The following is a 19770-nucleotide window of genomic DNA, read 5'->3' as shown; positions in this document are numbered from 1 at the left end:
AACAAGTACTGATCTGATGAAAAATCAGTATGTCTCGTGCTGTTTGTAATACAGAACAAAACTCAGACAGAGTCTTTCTGCTCGTAGAAATTGCAGATTAGCTTGGAATATGAAATAAACCCCATAGTTCTTTAGTGTCAGTCTAAGCATGTGGTACAAAGAAGACTCAAGGGGCAACTAGTACCTGGGCAGAGGGATGAAGTGAGGATTTATTCCCTGACTTGGCATTGCCACGTCCCGCATAATCAATGGCTATGTTAATGAGAGCTAAAAAAGAATAAACCCTTCATTGTATTGATGGTAAATTCTCCAGGAAGGGATCTGGTTTATGAATGTAAGACAGACCTTGAACAACATTTAACAAAGTGCACATGCAAAGAGGCTCTTTGTGAATCTTTCAGGTGATAAAGTATTATAAAGCAATAACTGAAGGATCTTTTATGGAAATCAGAATAAGTGACAGACCCGCTCCTCCATGCTAACCTCATAATAGGCCTATATTTCTTGTTGTCAGTCCTGTTTACTATGCAGTTGCAATAGGGATTGGTGCTATCAATAACATTTCTGGTCCTGAAGCCTAAACACTTCAGTCTCTATAAGTCACTTATAAGCATGAGAAGTATTTGGATTTATTTTTTCAAGACCAAGAGGATAAAATAGAGCTTCTGTATGTGGGGTATGTCTTGACTCTCGCATATGTGAAATGAACCGTGTCTTTCCTTTTATAGCTTCTTACTAATTGGTTTTGGTCCCTGTTAACACATGGTAGTGCTGCACGTGTCTAACGCTGTGAGGTGATTGGTGTGGGAAACTTCTGCCCTTCCAGGTGTTCCTAGACAGGAAGCTATTGTAGCATCCTGGGCCAGGGTGGGTGTGAAGGTAGGCGTCTTGACAACAGTTCCTTTTAGGAAGCAACCTTCTCTCAAGGATAAAGATAGAAGCCCTCCTGAGGCAACCCAAATAGGTTTTTTGTGTTATTTTGAACAGTACAGCATTCCAGACTGTAGTTAGTTTATAAGAATTTTAATTGAGCACAAAATGTGGGGTTGTCTCTCAGTGTATGCGGGAGGAGTTGGTTCCAGGACTCTGTTGAAGTGAAAATATGCTGATATCTTCACATATGATGTCAGCTTTGCAAAAACACATCCTATCATATACTTTAAATCATGTCTAACTAACTCATCAAATGTAATATGTAAGTGCTGTGTGCAGAGTTCCATTGCTTAGGGAAGATGACACAAAAGCCTGCACATGATTGGCATAAATACAATTGAAATATTTTCAATCAACAGTTGTTGGAGTCTAATATATATTAAGGGCCAGCTGTACTGGCTTAACTCAATTTCTCACCGAGTTCTACATTGCTAGTTGAAGAGCAGAGTATTGCTAAAGAAACTCATCTTAAGCAATTTTCACTCAGGTTAAGATAATAAAGTCGTTTCAAAACTATAATACAGTACCAAATTTTATTTTCTATACTCTTGTTACACTGCACTCACTTAGATTTTTGTCTTGTGTTGTTCCATATAAACTAAAGATTCTAATACTTAAATAATTATGATAGGCTGTCAGTATAGCTCAATGGTAATGCACTTAGCAAGATTATATAAGGCCCTAGGTTCAGTTCCTATTATGCATGCCAAAGGGAAGATATAACTTGGGAGCATTAAGGGAAGTGAATCAAGATGCTTATTGTACTGTAATATCAAACATGAAATGATACCCAAATGCAAAGCCATCCAATCTCTGAAGGGATGAAGCAAGAAACTAACCCCAGATAATCTAGAACACTGATGTGTTATCAGTCACCATCCAAGCTCCTGGAGTGAGTTTGAAAGCGATACATGTAAAACTAATGCCCGGTTTCAAAATGTGGATATTTTGAAAGCATTTAGACTTACATAGACCCTAATCAAATACTAAGGTTTATTTTTATTGTCAGTAAATAGTTGATATACCCTGTGGGAAATAAAATACAGATAGCATAAAAGGAACATGAGAATGCTTTTCAGGTTGTATTTATACAATGATCTCTGTGATAATGTCTGTATATTATGAGTAATATAATAAAGGCAGAAAGGTGATTCTCAGAACGACTAGGAAAAGTGTAGGCTGTTATATTTGATGCTCTTAGAATGTGTACATGTAGAGATAGGGGACAAATCTTTCCAGAGAAACTGCTAAAGAAATGACATCAAGGGAAGAAGCTACCTAGAGTGGGTGGCATTCTATTTTAATCCCAGTGCTTGGGAGGTAGAGGCAGGAAGATCTCTAAGGTTGAGGCCAACCTGGTCTACAGAGCAAGTTCCAGGAAAGCCAGGGTTACACAGGGGAATCCTGTTTCCAACAAACAAAAGGACAGCCAAGGAAACCAAAGTAAGTGAAGACTACGTTTAGGGCCTCAGACCTGTTCAGTGGAGTTGAAAATTGTTTTGCAGTAGTTGTGGAAAATGATTTGGATTATGCTAAATACCTGAGTGTATAATTTAAAGACAAAACAAACAAACAAACAAACAAAAAGTCTTTTACAGCATTTGGACAATAAGATAACTAAAAAGCTTAAACACAGTCGCATTCAACAGCTGTACCACCATAAACTCCTCGATTAAGGAACATCCTGCTGTCTGGCATGGACGTAAGTGAGCAAAGAACAGAAGTAGGAAACAGTGGATCACATGTAATCTCTTCAGTGTGAACAGACTCTTGCTGACCAGGAAACCAGACTTCACAGAGACCAAAGTTAATCTCATACCCTAGGGAACACAAAAATATTTACTTTACATTATTGTACCTATTGATTTCTGAAAGATAACAGTATTTCATTTTTATGAGTTTCAGGAAATTTAATAAATAAAATATGCCGCAAAATTGATATCATATAACTTCTTCTTTCACAAGCATGAGATGCCATGCAGACATTTAGCTCCATATTAAAAACAGTAATTCAAGCCACACGGAAGCCTATAAATGTACTTGTCTGTGGCATAGTTTTCTTCGTAGCAGCGAAAGTGAGAGATGAAAAGTCATTTTATAATTTTCCATTCTCATAGTGAATTATTTGACGTTTGCCTATGCTCCACCAATAGCTTTAAAACTGAATGTAGTTCGACTCCCAAACCCACAGTACAAGGCATTGAAACCAGCATGGTCTCTGCTGTTTCTCTTACGTCAAATTTAACATTCGTGTGGTGGTGTTTACCAAATAAATATGATTTAGCCTGAGGAGAGATGATGAATTACAATTCATCCAACATCAGCATTGACCAAAAAAGTGACAGCAGTAGTGGACCAGTGAGTTTGTTGAGGTTTGAGGTTGCTTTTGACAGCATGGGTGTCTCAATCTCTGAGTTGAGGCACTCATGTCTGTCCCAAGCCTTTGAAATTTCTTGTGTCAGTTCCGAGGACAATGCTGTACAATCGCTTGTAGACTGTAAGCCAAGTCCATTGTCACACTTTGCTAATATGCCAGCCAGTTGAGGTTGAAAAAGGAAAACAATTTTTGAATACCAATTTGAATTACTTATTTTCTCTAGTATCATTTTAATATCCTATCAAATATTAAAATATCAAATATATTTACATCTGATATACATGTATAATATATGTCATATTATAAATATCAAAAAATAAATGGCAAATATTTAATAATCTAGCAAAATTTTATTGTCACTGATAATCACATGAAGCACAACAGTTTTGAATGTGCACATTGTCTATACATAATGGTGTTCCATGTTTCTACACATGAGAATGTATCCAGATTTTTTCAATTTACTTAATATATTAAATTCTAGCATGCATTGACGAACTATATCCTTATTTTATAAATTTATATATTATTATATAGTCATTCATAACTTTTCCCTTAAGCATAAGGTAAATTCTAACAATGAAGATGAGAAAGAATGCTATTAAGTAGGTGAGAAACTTGCTTCCTGACATAATCCATAGAATAGTCATGAACCTACTCAGTGTAGTTTCTTTAAACTGCAGCAACTACTGTTTTCTTTTATCCTTTAAGTCCACTTAATTAGTAGCACATTATATCTTTTTTTCTTTAAAATTCATACAAAACTGTACAAAGAACCTAGAAAGTACACCATGAAGCTAGTAGTAAATTAATGGATTTCTTTTGTCTTCCCAACCACTCTGGTCAGGTCTGACATAGTTACGGATGAGTCATTTTAATTGCAAGAGTAAGCTTCCTCCAGTGGCTGGTGCCCTCCTGAGATACCTGAGTGTTGGTCTAGGTAGCTCTATAGATCCGAGTTCCAGAGTTTCAAATTTGTGGAGCAGATAGGTAGTTTTATAACTTGTGTATGTGGGATACATTCCAACTGACAAGTTAATATGAAGTGTCTACCTGATCTTGCTCTAATCCTAGATTGGTAAGAACATTGCTTCTCCATAGGATTACAACTCCATGATTTCAAGTACTTCAGACAGAGATATAACAGTGGTAGTCTTTAGCAACTTGTACCTATTCCATATGAAGTGCTGAAATAATTTTATATATCATTTATTCCATTATCTTATGATTCCAACCCCTAGTATTCGAAGTAGACATAAAGTTCTCCCTTGACCTAGACCTGAAGCTTCACTTTAATGATTCTTATTGCCTCTCATGCTAAATTATCTGTAACCCAGTCCATTTATCTCTGCCCTTCTGTTCTCACCTTACTTTTTTTCAATTTTGGAAAAAAATAGGTTGAGGTGAATAGACACAAGTTCAAAATGGCAGTAGTAAAAATGGATCACAGTAGAATTCGTCATGGATACAATGCAGATGGGAAAAAAAATAAAAACTTTATGTCATGATTTAGTCCCAGATATTGGAAATTTAGACTTAATTAAGATGCATTTATCAACATTAAAATACCATTAAACTTAATTAGTAAAAACTAATAAAGCCAAGAATAATGATATGAAGTTTCTCATGGACAAGAGTGTAGGATAATTTATGAATTCTTATTGGTAGAAAGCTTCAGGAAGCCAAGACCATAGCATCTCCCGCTCTTCTCTAACAAAGCATCAAACTGGAGGCTTCTTAAAAGTCACCATGCCTTCCGCCATTGTGGTTGGTCACTTATCCCCTTCATTCCTATTCTACTCTATGAGCCGGTCATTTCTCGTGGCATTCTATGAGAACATGGAAATGATCATGCAGGTTAACTACTGTTTCATGACCTAGACCAGGAGATGAAACACAATTCAAATGATTCGTATGTATAAGTGATCCACACAAGCTAGAAATACCAGCTACTCTACCTACACCTCGAGGATTGTCTTTCCCGTTCTGCAACCACACCAGAGAAATACTGATAAAGATTCACAGCACACTGTCAACCTACCAATGGTTGTTGTCTGTTCATATACTTGGAAGTGGATGTATCTTTTCATCTTGAAACCGTCTCATCTTATACTCCACAATCAGCTCTTCATGAGTCACCATAACTCCGTAGACATTGGCCCAAGGCTAGGTAACTGGTACAGGATAGCATTCAGGTTTTAAACAGCAAGGACACATTTGCAGCACAGACAATGCAAGGCTACCATTAACCTGCACATCGAAGCTTTCAAAGTTAAAATTAGACTAAACTTATCGCCTCCATTTATTTACATGGAGTTTTTCTGTTATCCTAGAGTTACCGTAAAAGAAGAGATTTCTAGAGACCAGTGTCAATATTTGCCATCTTATCTAATCAAAATAATGTACTTGTCCTGCTTGATATGTTACGATATGTGTAAAAGTTAGAAGACCAAATGGAATTTGAGAGTATATCTTCTGGAGTACCGTGTTTCACAAAGAACAGCAGATACTAACAATGAAAGACTCATTGAAAGACTCATCCTTTCTTCGTTGTCTTTCTCCTCTTAGGACCACTGAGGTTCCTCTCCCAGACAGAATCTATCACAGCCTTCATGGGAGATACAGTGTTACTTAAGTGTGAAGTCATTGGGGACCCCATGCCAACAATACACTGGCAGAAGAATCAACAAGACCTCAACCCGATCCCAGGAGACTCGCGTGTGGTCGTCTTGCCCTCCGGAGCATTGCAGATCAGCCGACTTCAACCAGGAGACAGTGGAGTCTACCGATGCTCAGCTCGGAATCCAGCCAGCACAAGAACAGGAAATGAAGCCGAAGTCAGGATTTTATCAGGTATTTCAACGCTTACTGCATTCTCCACAATAGATGATTTTCTGTGCACAGATATTTTCTAAGGATTACATGTTCTGTATTGCTTGCTGAGGATTTTTTTATTGTTTCCTTTTGCTTTTATACTGTATGAGGTAATAACACCTGTTCTTAAGTTTCTGTATACTTTTGTTTTGAAAAATATAAATATGTTTAGCCTCACCCATGTTCTCACTGATTATTTTATTAATTTATCTTTATTTCATATTTTTTGCAGAAAAACCATTTATACGTTCTTCTTATGTTATTTCATTTTCTTCTGACAATGGTCTAAAGGACAAGTATCATTCCTGTTTATAAAAAAGAAAGGATTTGTGAGGTGGAATGTCAACCTTAGATTAATACTTCACAAATATCAACTCAGACTTTTGCATGATAATTTTTAAAATGCAATGTACTGTGTTGGGGGCTGGTCGAACATTAATTTAAACTTACATAGGGCCTGGAGTTTTAGAGTTCTGGGCTAATGTAAACATACAACTATTTATGACAAAATGGGATTAATGTTATGATACAGAATTTTGTTCCTTTCCGTCATTCATTTTTCCTTCTTCTTGAGTGAATCTCTATGATTCTGGCTATTTCACTACCTTCTCCTTAAGTAGCCAGAGTTTGATGAACTACATCCAAGTCACTGTATCTTCTGGGGACGGCTACTATCACACATTTCTGTAGTATCTATGCTCACACTTGGTCTTTCGTGTCAGGCCATCCTGTGGTTACTGTCATAAATAACAGAAAAGCACCGAGGCATTTGAATAAACTGCTCTTCAAATGGCAGATGCTGGTGTCTGTCTTACACTCTTAGTTGTTTGTAGTTATCATACATATTTCACATATAGACAGTGTAAGTCTTTCTAAAAGGAAAACAAACAATTAAGATGAAGTTTATTCAGCGCGATAAATAAGGCAAGTTTAAAACATTATTCTCATTTCCTTGTGTGTTCTATGCTCAACACAGAAGTCAGTGACATTGATGCTGACTTCACTGTGCAGGTAGCACAAACCTCTACCCACCATCCACATTGTAACGATAATGGAGCATTTATTTAGGAACCAATGACATACCCCCAAATCAAATATTCACATTAGTATGTCATAAATAATGCATATACTGAATCATCAGATAAGGAGCCAAAGCAAATCACATTTAAAATATTGACAAGAGTATGCTTGATTATCTCAATATGACAGAGGAAACTATTTCCAGTCACATTCAGAAATTATAGTGAGTAAATCAAACATTAATATTTAAATAGGAAATGCAAAATTAGGCATTATATTGGTATTGGACTGTATTTGTTCACCAGGTAGACTCTATTGTAATTGAAATGTGTGGAGATTTATTTAAAGACGCATTGCTAATCTGATTCACATAAGACATCAGTGGACTTTGGAGAGATATGGATATCTCTCATCAGAATGAAAACTAAAGAAAAGTAAGGCCTTGTGTTGAGGTGATATGGAAGGAGTTGGCTGGAGAGAGATGGAGATGATCAGGTTACATTATAAATGTGTAAGTTATGGCTTTTAGCCTTTTTGGAAGTTCTAACACTGGGAACCACGCCCCCAACCCCTGTTGGGTTACCTAGTGTAGCCTTCATTAGGAGAGATTTGCTTTGTCTGATTTTATCTTGTTTTGCCCTATTTGGCTATTGTGTCTTACAGGGTACTTTTTCTGAAGAGGAAAGGGAAGAGGAATAGAACTGAGTGAAAGGAGAGGGAAGGGAGAGTTGGAAGGACTGGAGGAAGGAAAAGCTGTGGTCAGGGACATAAGAAAAAAGATTTTACTTTCATTTAAAAAAATAGATACAAAAGAAATTCTCAAAAAACTCAAATAATGTAGGATATTTTATTTAAATCCTTTTAAATTCAAATATCCAATTATAAAACTTCCAAAAAACTTATAAGAAGATAAGCGCATGCACTGTAATGATGTGTGTAAGAGAAATTCCATTGGATTCCTTTGCTCCCACGATTTATTTTCTTTAGAAGTAAAACACAAAAATCCACGAATGTATAAGATTGTACAAGAGAATGAGTAAATCACTATCCTTAATGACTGAGTTGCTAATCATGCTTCTCTGATTCTTAACATCTTGTTATTTTTCCTGAATCACTTTCTACTTTCCCTGAGCACTAGCTTGATGCCCATCGTTACAGAAACAGTTTCCATTTCTATTCTAAAACTTACCTAATCAAAATGATATGGTCAGTAAAACAGAAACCCACAATGTGATTGGCATGAAAGAGTAGCATCTAGATTACTGCTGCATGCTGAGAACGCTTGTGGACGTGGTATATATACTTTGTAAACTGAGGCAGAACTATGTTTACATGTTCTAGACTCGAATAGCCTACGTAGTGAATTCCAGGTCAGAATAAGATACCACAAAAAAAAAAAAAAGCAAAAACAAAAAAGAAATAAGCAAAACCAAAATAAAAACAGTATTGGAATCATTAAACATTAAAAATATATTTTCTGTAATGCCTAAAGTCCTATGCTGGTTAAGCCACATACTGCATTAATGCTAGAGTGAAATTTTAAAACTTTACCAGGTATTATCATTACTTGGTAAAGTAAGTACGTATGTTTGTATGTATTGTCTTTGCAGTAGTGCGGAGTAAACCTAGGGCTTCCAACATCCAGAGTTAGTGTTATATCACTGACAGGAATTCCTGCCCCTTCTTTTATATTTTGAGACATGGTCTCACTAAATTGCCTAGGATAGACGTTTACTCACCCTGTAGCCCAGACAGTCCTCAAATCTGGGATGTTCTTGCCTCAACTTTCCAATTATCAGATTAGAAACCTCTGTCGCACCCCAGCCATAGTCAATTTCCTTATATATGTTTACAGGGGTTTATCTAATTCTAAATAACTTTAACTTTATAAACTTATCCAAAATCATGGAACACATTCCCGGTCATAAATATCAGCAGATAACAAAGCTCTGTTAAATTCTCATTTTAATACGTAAGAAGTAAGGAGGAGTTTCAGCATCCCACACTATTTTGAGTAAATCCTACATTGCAGCTGTTGGTTACAAAAAAAAAAAAAAAAAAAAAAAAGATAATCGAGAAAATCCTGGAAAGGAATTTCATAAATTAAACAGATTATGCTGTGAATAACACAAGTCAGAATGCTCTCTCACTGTGTATGACAGAAAAACCGTTTGCTTATTGTGATGATCAAGCAGTGTGTAGCTATAGAAACAACAAGAGGAGCTGGAGACTGAGGAAATTTCAGAGAATCTGTTAGACGGCACTAGAAAACAGAAGTGGTCATGGAAGGAGGCAGAGCAGAAGTGAGGAAGTTAAACTGGGAAGGAAGACAGGCAGAAATCATCATGATAATCTTACAGAGAATTGCCTAGGTGCCATCAGAATGGATTAAGCAATGGAGACGAGTTCGATGTTTTTAAAGGCAGGTGTTGTGACTTAGGAGGAATGAGGCGCCATCTTGGGAGGGATGAGGCGCCATCTTGGGAGGGATGAGGCGCCATCTTGGGAGGGATGAGGCGCCATCTTAGGAGGGATGAGGTGCCATCTTAGGAGGGATGAGGTGCCATTGGGGTTCAAACAGAAGCCAGAGAGTGGGATCTGAGTAGATCCAGACTTATGGTCATGTCTTCTTTACTAAGCCTGAGCATCAGTGAAGATGGGTGCTATAGATAACGTCAATGATGTATTTCAAGAGAGGTTTTCTATGGTATTTCTTTTTTTTTAATGTGAAAATAATTATTTCTTTCAAAAGTAGGAAAATTGGTATCTAATTTAATTTGTTGATTAATGGTTTAAGACAAATTGAGTTTTTCCATACGAGCAATTATATGTTTTTTGATAGAGTAAATTAGCAGTAAACAGCTTTAATGCAACTTTTTTTTTTTTAAAGAATCAGCTGAAGCAGAACAGGTTGTGATGTTTCAAACAGCTTATGTAATGGGGACTTTATGATATATTGAAGCAGCAGCAATTGTGGTTGTAAAATTAACTTTATTCGTGGTTTGTCACATATGAATGCCAAGCCAGAGAGTGGATTACTGATTTATAAATCTGCTTTGAGCAGTAAGTTGGCAAAAAGAACTGGTAAAGGCACTGGAATTCCTGTATCAGTTTTCTTAATGATCTAATTGAATTAGTCAGTCGATAATTCAATCTGCTGTGTATTTATTTAGCTACAGTCAAGTGATATTATGCCCTGTATAGACCCAGAGGTATTAACTTTCTGTGGTTTGTTGAAAATATATTCTATTTTTTGTTATAATGTTAAATTTTATTTCAAATATAATATGGCAGTTTTTAATTTTTCTCTTATTTGTAGGCATAGAACAGATAATTTTACAATATCATTAAGAAGACAATATTATATTCAACATTAAACTTGAATGAATTACTCTTTTATTAAAAAAATAATTATAGGCTTTCATAGAAAGAATTCCCAAGTTTCATTCCAGACCACTGAAATAATATGACTCTTGCAAAACACATAAATATTTTTTGTTTCCAAGTAAAGTATTTATATTTTCTCTATTGTATACTTTATGAAAATGTTCAATTGTGTTATGTTCCACAAAACAGCAAATGTGATATAATATATATAATATAAAAAACTAGTTATGGTGTTGCAAATCTAATCTCAGAAGATGGAAAAGTGATAAAGTAGGATGGTAACCTTCAGCCAGATTGGACAAGAGAGTGAGCAGCTGGTTAGCCAGAGCAGAATATCAAGACTTTTATCACACCCACAAACAAAGCAAGTTGATGATCATCTGAATCTTTAGATTCGGCCACTGCTGACTGATCAGAGTAGTAGCTGTTGAAGATCTGAGTAGCTTTAGCAAGACCTTAAAATTAAACCTGACTGGGTTTTGCTCCTGTAGCAGGGCTTGCTGCTTAATAGCATTTTGCCCACTGTGGACCTTCTATTAGAACCAGAGCCAACCTCTGAAACTCAGCCCCTGCTTTATCCACTAAGTTGATGGTATATTCATAAACGTACTTTTCACAGGACAATAGCCAAGGCACCATCCTCTCTCATCGTCTATCTCCTATGCTTACCCCTGAAATCCAATCTCTGTCAAGCTAACTCCGTCCAGATACTGTACTAACTCCTCCACATCTTCAAGATCCTCCTCTGCTTCTGGCTCTTCTACTACTCCTCCCACTTCTGAAGTTACTTCCTCTTTACAAATGCAGAACTCTTCAACATTATCTGTCAGAGTTGGAATCAGCTGCCTTCATGATCCTATTTCTGTTAGTATTGTGGCCTTCCACCAATCATAACTGTTCTTAATAGAATTTATAACAGTGAATCGTTACCAAAAATTCGCTTTCTTTATCCTATCAAGATCCCTTGTACACATCACCAGAAGAATCACTCTGTATGAAAGAAATAGCAGTATGGAATGTATTTCTCAGATAATGATATTTGGACATAAATTACTCTTTGAACTTCTGGATTCAGAATAGATGTGATATTATCAAACATGAAACTATAATGTCATTAAACTGCTTTTTAGTGATAAAGGATATTGCCAGTGAGGAGTAGTATTTTATAAAGAACTGTTTCTTTTTTGGTATGTGTGAAGATAACAATATTGGGCTTAAATATTACATTATATATGCCATAAACATCTGTTCTCTCATCATAGTTTTGTTGTACTTTGAGAGCAAAAGCAGAGTAGAAAGATGTACAATTAAATGACCTCAAGTAGATTTTCAAAACTGTGCATGAAGATCAGTCTTAACTTAGTTACTAGTTATATTACACATGAAACAGCCTGACCTTTGAAGTTTTGAAGCCAGGAATAGACATTAGTCTCTAGCTATGAAATTTCTAGGTATCATTGTATTTGAATAGAAGGCTATTGCATGTATTGGGTATAAGCTGTTTGTACAGTCAGCTTCCTCGATTGTCTCAGCTGAATTTTTCTGGATAAATTGCTATATGTTTATATTATAGTTATTCGTTGAGATCCCCTACTCACTCACACACAAAGAAACAACTCTATACAAAATACTACTTCTCATTGGTGGTGATCATGATCACTGACAATCAATTTAATGAGACAATTGCTTCCTGCTAATAATATAACATCTATTCTACAACACAGGGTTCAAAAAGTCAGTAACAAATTTATACTTTGGAAATAGAAATCGCTCATTTTGTATGCTATGTGAATCAACCAGTTCTACCTTCAAATTTGCTTCTGGAGCTTTCTCTTTTTGCCCACCTCACTAGAACGGAGTGAAGACTGAGGACTTGTTCTAGATTAGGGTTTGACGTAAAGGAATTTCATGCCTGGATTGATCTTCTGTCCAGTCTACTCTGAATCAGCAGAACAACTTTTTTGCTTTCTTATCAGTTATGCGCTCAATGGAGCAGTGCTTAATTTCTTTCTAGAACATTTTCTTTGTACTGATAACTTGGCTAAGTGATTGGTACACCATGTCTTGCTTGCAGTCTACTTAAGTTTTCAGCAAAAGTCTTTCCTTACTAAACTCGTTTCTAGCTTTGAATTTAAGCCATGAGGCGCACACCTCTTTCAGTTGTACACAGTCAGCTCAGTTTTATAATTACCCTGTCTCAAAAACGAGGTGGGGAGGGTGTTGAGACTGTGGAGAGAGAAATGTGGAAACAGGCAGAAATCACATTTTCTTTTATGTTTGCTGTCTATTCCATGACTTCTCGAAATAGTTACAGTTGTAACAGGAGAGGTCACTGATCCCAGATCCCCAAACATGGGAGAAAAGAGTTCTAAATATTGTGAGAATTAGCAAATCGAGAGAGAAAGACAGGATGTGTGTTCATGCTGTTGGACCAGTATGGTTTTTGACAGACAAACAAAACACCCAAACAGAAGAGCAAATATTTATAAAATATAACCAAGTAAAAGGGAAAATAAGGATACTCCAGACAACATGACCATATTATCTTCTAATAATGTATTCAGAGTAATGGTCTGCAAGAGATGGTGACCAATACACTGAGACACACATTCGAATTAACCATCAAGCTAGGTGGTTAATTAATAAAAGTACTTGACTAAGACAAAATATGGGAGAGGACATAAATGAGAACAAAACCAGCTGCAAGTAAGCCTTGATAACTAAACAAGCCTAAGTGGAGAATGACATAGTCCTGCAGTCCATCTACAGTATCAGAGAAATACTTTGTGAAATTTGATTCCAGAGCATGTTAAGCATGGCATATAAAGTTGAACTCGGCATACTGAGAGTCTTAAATCTCATGGTTAGGCATTTAAAGTTAGCATATTTGTCTATGATTGGGGATATTTTCAAGTGCTTAGGATTGTGTCTTCTGACTTAAGTATAACCCAGAAAGTCAGGAACAAAGAAGCAAAATACGAGTTCAAGTCATCTGTCACTAAATATTTTTCTCTTATACTTCATGTTAGCTGAAGTAAAGAATTTCCTACTCCATTTAATTTTTTTGTAAAAGATACTTTTGAATGTACTGTTTCTGATACCAGGCTATAAACAGCACATGTGGCCTTTTGAAGATTTAAAAATGACTGAAATTATTACCTGTGTTCCTTTTGTATACATTTTTAGGAGACAATGAATTATGTTAGTACATTATATTGAACTCTATGTAGTACAGATTTTCTACAAACCATAATTCATCTGGACTGCATGAAAGGGTCTGAACATGGCCCACCACAATCCATTTTCCTAGATTTGACTCAGACTGAGTTAGTATCCCAGTATATTATTATAAAATATGATTAAGGACATGGATCGTAACATCAAACTAAGCACGGATCTTGGTTTCACACATCCTCCTTGATCAATTTAGAACAAATTACTTAATTTAAAGCATTATCTTATGGAACAAAGACAGAGATATGATATATTTTGTAGAATGATTGTAAAGATTAAATTTGACAGGCCAAATACATTTTGTAGTCCTCAGCAGATACTATAATTATTTTTGCATTTTAGAAGGTTCCTCAGTACTAAATAACTTGATTCTCAAGGGAAGATTATTTTCCTGATTATTTACCTTGTTTTGATTACGGGTATACAAGCAGCCTGGTAGCTAAATATCTACCAGGTAATGTGTCTAGTCTTCTCCTCTCTTTTTTATATTGAAGCCACAGACACATGAAAGCACTTTCCCTCTAGTTTCTCATTACTCTGTGATTCCAACTCAGGCCTCTCCATCTTTTGCTGTACTAAATAAGCCACACTGGTTTAAATAAGAGTGAGAAGAAAAATATGATTACCAATATTTGCTCTTCAGAATCCATTAGCAACTCACACAACACTAATTCCTTTTGCTCATTTCTGTACCAAGGATAGATAGGATGTGAGCTGACTTTGCAAATGTCTTCAGGGCCAAGGATGGCGTTTCATTATTTCACTTCATGTTCAGCCCCAACCCTACCTTCCAAGGGCTTAAGTGTTCCAGCTTGTCATTGTAATCATGCAATAATTATTGATAAAAGAGTCAGAATATGAGGGATTTTTTCTATGTTTAGATTCATAAAAATCCCCCTTTCAGCTGACATCACTTAACATTTCCAAGATAAATAATCAAATGCCTTTCATTGTATCGAGTTCACCAAGAAAGTACATGACTTCTCACTACATAGGAGCTGCCATCTATGAGAAAATGATCTCAAGGGCTCAGAAATGAGGGGGCGTTGTGTTACATTAAAATTAGATATAGGAAATAAGGTTAAATCCTAATGAATATGAGACAACTGAGAAACCCCCTATTTCATTGGGGTTGATTAAAATCCTTTCGGAGCTAAAGAAGTGTCTCAGAGGTTAATAGCACTTATTGTTCACATAGAAAGTCAAGTTCAAGTCTCAGTACCTACATTTTGCCTCTCATTGGTCTGTACCTCCAGTTCTAGGATAACCAAAACATAGCTAGGACTATGTGTTGTACACATACACACGAGTGTGGAAAATACTCACTATGTAAATAAAACTCAAAATGAATAAAAAACTATGTCACATCAATAATAATTAGTATGTTAGTGATATGAACTTAATTACTACAGATAAATGAACATTCTCTGACCTTGAGTCTGTCTCATATCAAAATTGGGGTAAGAGATCCACAATTCCTATTTGAAAAGGAAAATACTAGGGAGGCATATATTATAATTCAGTCTGCCCATCACTCTCACACCATAATGGCTATCCTATCATCACAGGCACTGTTTTTTGTACTATCTGTTTGATGATGAATAATGTTAGTTATTGATCATTTTGTATTTTTTTAGTTTCTGCTTTATGAATATTTACTATATCTCAAAGATAAGAAGCAAAAATAACCTTCTTTTGATAGTCCTCCAAATAAAGGAATTTCTTGAACAGAAGGACTCCTGTGCTCTCCAAGCATAATGAGTCAAACACATATTCTTTTCCAATGAGGTGGTAGCAGGCAGTGTTTCCTAATTCTGACACGAGGGCGTGTGGAAAAGAAAACTTTAATTCATCAGTGTAGGTTTCAGGGGAAAAAAAGTGAAATAGCCAGAATGCTTGCCTTTTCCACATTGTCCAATACTAATTACTTCCTAGAAAAAATAAAAGAATACTCTGTTTTAAAGTATAAGTTTTGCCTTCACTACATTAACATAATACAAATAGCAAATAACCCGGATAGTTTAGGAGTTTATTAAAAGCAAGTATTGGAATAAAAACTGCAGTACTCTTCTGGAGAGTTTGCAATGTGTCTATATATGTGTGTGTATGTGTGTGTGTGTGTGTGTGTGTGTGTGTGTGTGTTTGTGTGTGTGTGTGTATACACACATATATATGCATATATTCAGATTATGAAGTTTTTTTGATTCTTTAAATTAACTTTGGCACATCATAATGACAACACTCCCAATTCTAAAGTCAGCTTTAAAAATATTAAACCATTCTGAAAAAGAAAAATCACTTCCTTCAGACCTGCTTTAGTAATTAGTGAACCAAAATCTCACCAAGAGACAGAAGGGACTCAGCCCTACGGTAGTGACTGGAATAGAATTCTCTTTCTTCCAGATCTAACCACAAATAGCAGTAAGGGTGCACTCATGCAAAAAGTAAGAGGAAATATGAACAGATGTAGGAATATTTACAGAGAGAATGTCATTTTTAGTACCAAATTAGTATAAATAAGACAAGAAAATGATTGAATCACAGAGTGAAGAACAACTCCTGAGAAGTGGCTTCTTGCTTCCTCTCACTCAGTTCAAAGCCCCCCCCCCAGTGTACAGCCAGATGAAAATGTTCAGTTTATATTAGTTTATATTTATTGTGTTTTTGTTTTGTTTTGTTGTTTTCCAGAAAGACAGGTTGTGTGTGTGTGAGTGTGAGTCTCTCTCTCTCTCTCTCTCTCTCTCTCTCTCTCTCTCTCTCTCTCTCTCTCTCTGTGTGTGTGTGTGTGTGTGTGTGTGTGTGTGTGTGTGTGTGTGTATGTATGTGTGTATGTGTGTGTGTGAGTATAGCCTTGGCTATCCTGGATCTCACTTTGTAGAAAAGGCTGGCTCCTGAGCTCACAGGGATACATACATCTTCCTCTGACTCCAGAGTGCTGGGGCTGGGATTAAAATGTGTCCCTCTAACACCTGGCATTTTTTTAAAACTTTTCTTTTTATTAAATACTTTCTGGTTTTATGATATGTCAAGATTAGGTTGATTTCACAACACGAAACAAACAAAAAAATCCAAACAATGAATTGAGAGGAGTTCCCTGGAAAATTTCACTCTGAGTTTATAAAATTGCATTTGCCTGGTGGTATTAGAGAAATGCAGACGTGGAGAAGCTGACTAGAAGGACAATGGCTACGCAGAAAATAGGTGAATGGCAGGCCAACCTGAAGGCGGAAAAGCAAATAGAGAAAACTGTCAAGTAAAAAGGGTTTGTAAGTCATGCACCTGGGCTTGCTCTGCTCTTCAGTTCCAGTTGGAACGCACATGACAATCCATTCAGATTTGATATTAATAAGGCACACCAAAGAGTATACAGTGGGGAAAACAGTTTTACATTCAGAAAACATGAAAATTAAAGCCATTGCTAGTTATTTTCAGAGTGACAGTTATTAAGCTGAGAAAACTAGTAATTTATTTTTCTTGCCAACACAGATTCTAAAAATCTATAATTTAATTTTTCTATGCCTCAGTTACTTCTCAGAATCAGCACATAACTTTAATGGTGGAATTCCTAAGTAAGAGTTCTCAAAAATGGTCCCATTAAGGACAACCTATCATCACAGGGTGAACACTCACTTCTACTTATCTGGAATCCTCTAACACCATGTTCCATGAAATATGCGACTATTGGAGAGTTTCCTTCTACTCTAAATATCAGCTCCAGTTAGATAACTCATATGGTCAAAGTAGACATTTGCCCAGAGAGTCTTAAACAGTAAAGGTCTGATATATTAGGAAAAAAATCTATGAATGGAGAGTGTTCCTAAGGAACCTCAGACTCAATTGTAGTGCCTGACTGTCCCCTTTGAGTTAGAAAATGCCAAAGTTACCTATTTTCCAAATGCAGTACTAATAAACCTTTCAATCTAACTCTTTGTATCAGCAGCTCCAGTAACAGTTGATGGGATTTTTTTCCCCTGGGTATATCAATCAATCATAGGCAGAGTGTCATAATATATGATTCCAGAGGATCAAGGAATAACTATCTGAGTAGACTCTTCCTGAATGATAATGATTAGACATGTTTAATGATTTACTGTTTTATGTGATGAAAATAAGGATAATAAAGATGATATTAAGGAGAAGGAAAAACAGGTGGAGGAAAGGGATGGAGAGAATGGAGAGGACGAGGCCGAGGGAACAGACACCACCAGTTCCTGTTTGATAGATTCAAAGCTGCTCTTGTGCTGATGGGACATGTGCTTCTTGGGTCTTCACCATGATCGTTCCTCTGATCTGTCTCTCAAGGTTGTCAAAGAGTGTTTCACGGGTGCCTTAGTTAGGGTTTCACTGCTGTGAAGAGACACCATGACCAAGGCAACTCCTATAATGGATAACAATTAATTGGTGCTGGCTTACAGTTTCAGAGGTTCAGTCCATTATCATCATGGCAGGAAGCACAGCAGTGTCCAGGCAGGCATGGCCCTGCAGGAGCTGAGAATTCTACCTCTTATTCCACAGGCCAATAGAAGACCAGATCTCATGATCACATTACCCACCCCCACAGTGACACACCTACTCCAACAAGGCCACACCTACTCCAAAAAGGCCACACCTCCTAATAGTGCCACTCCCTGAGTCAAGGTGATTCAAACCACCACAATGGATTTCTATGGTCCTCTGAGGGAACCCTTGAGATCTGAAAACAGTGTTATCCTCTCTGTTAGAGTTTACCCCAACTGTCCCAGAATGTCCTTGATGAAGCAGTAATACTTGGTATTCTTTATGTTAGTTTGGTTTTATCTTCTGTTGGTCAAATGTAGAAAATGCATATGGAGGATATCAAAGTACACTGTACTTTGTACAGTAAACATTTCTGTGATAATTTGGACTACACACAGAACTAGCTACTTCTTTGTTGATTCCCCTTCTAGAATGAACAATGGCTTGAACTTGAAAAGACAACCAGCAGGAGAGTGAGATCTTTTTGGATGCAGATACTTGTGAGATATTTTATCAAGAGTGAAAAACTTGAATGAGTCACTTGAGAAAAAATATTTTCTACCGAGAATTAAATTCAAGCTTCTAAGATAAAATTAGAAACTTGAGAAACTTGCACATTTGACTGGTACTTTGACAGCTTTCCAACATCAAAAGTCATTTCGATGGGTTTGCTGGTAATAGTAACAAATGACTTTTTCTGTAATGATACATGTCAACAGTTGGAAGTCCTGACTAAAATAGTATACTATTCCAAATTACCATCGACTGATGTGACAAAATCATAAATGATTCATTCAAGTAGAATATGGGCCAGATGAAATTTTTACAAGATAGTACAGAATGTTTATTGATACCATGTCATATTCCACATTACAACTAGCTGTCAAGAAATGAGTTGTTGAGATTTGGTATAGCATTAAAGGGATACTTCTAGCATTATCTAAAAAGTCTATCAAAATTGGCTTTTGACTACTGTAATTGTTAAAGCTTTGAGGAGAAAGTCTTCCTGAGTGGAAGTGTTCCAGTTCTGAATGAGAATATAAGTGTGTGCAGGGAGGTGGGGGGTGGGATGTGGTGGGGTGGGGGTCAGTGTTCTAAACTAAAGTGTAAACTCAAGTGTCACAGCTCCACTTTAGGCACAGATAAGATGTGTCTATGGGGGTGGGAGGGAGGAATGTTAGCTCTGAAGGGAAAAGTATCTGATGGTCAGACCTTGGACTTTTTATTCTGGAAGGATAGAGGTTGAATACCTACTACTGAGGGGTCTGGTCAGTCTTGAAGTCCATTGGAGTGTTCTGTTGGCACAGCCATGTGGTCGGAGGTCGTGAGGGGCGGAGTTGGCTACTCACATGCCTCTGAACTGCTTACATCAAATGCAACCAAAAACACCTATGAGAAATGTATGAACTAAGAAATCATCTTAAAACCAGCTTATTTTAAATCAAGCC

General features: G+C 36.5%; 1 protein-coding gene across 2 annotated transcripts in view; it reads left to right on the top strand.

Annotated features, from left to right (window-relative positions):
* The window catches only part of Dcc (DCC netrin 1 receptor), a 1119339-nt gene that overhangs the window by 523975 nt on the left and 575594 nt on the right, over window positions 1–19770 (top strand). For both annotated transcript variants that reach the window (XM_087592178.1, NM_012841.2), the window contains 1 exon segment: window positions 5879–6163. In XM_087592178.1, the coding sequence (XP_087448304.1) occupies window positions 5879–6163 (285 nt within the window).

The sequence above is a fragment of the Rattus norvegicus genome, chromosome 18, assembly GCF_021556685.1.
Source record: "Rattus norvegicus strain SHRSP/BbbUtx chromosome 18, alternate assembly SHRSP_T2T, whole genome shotgun sequence".
In the NCBI taxonomy this organism is placed as follows: Eukaryota; Metazoa; Chordata; class Mammalia; order Rodentia; family Muridae; genus Rattus; species Rattus norvegicus.
The sequence above is the reverse complement of the archived record's forward strand: the minus strand, read 5'-3'. Positions and strand labels throughout refer to the sequence as shown.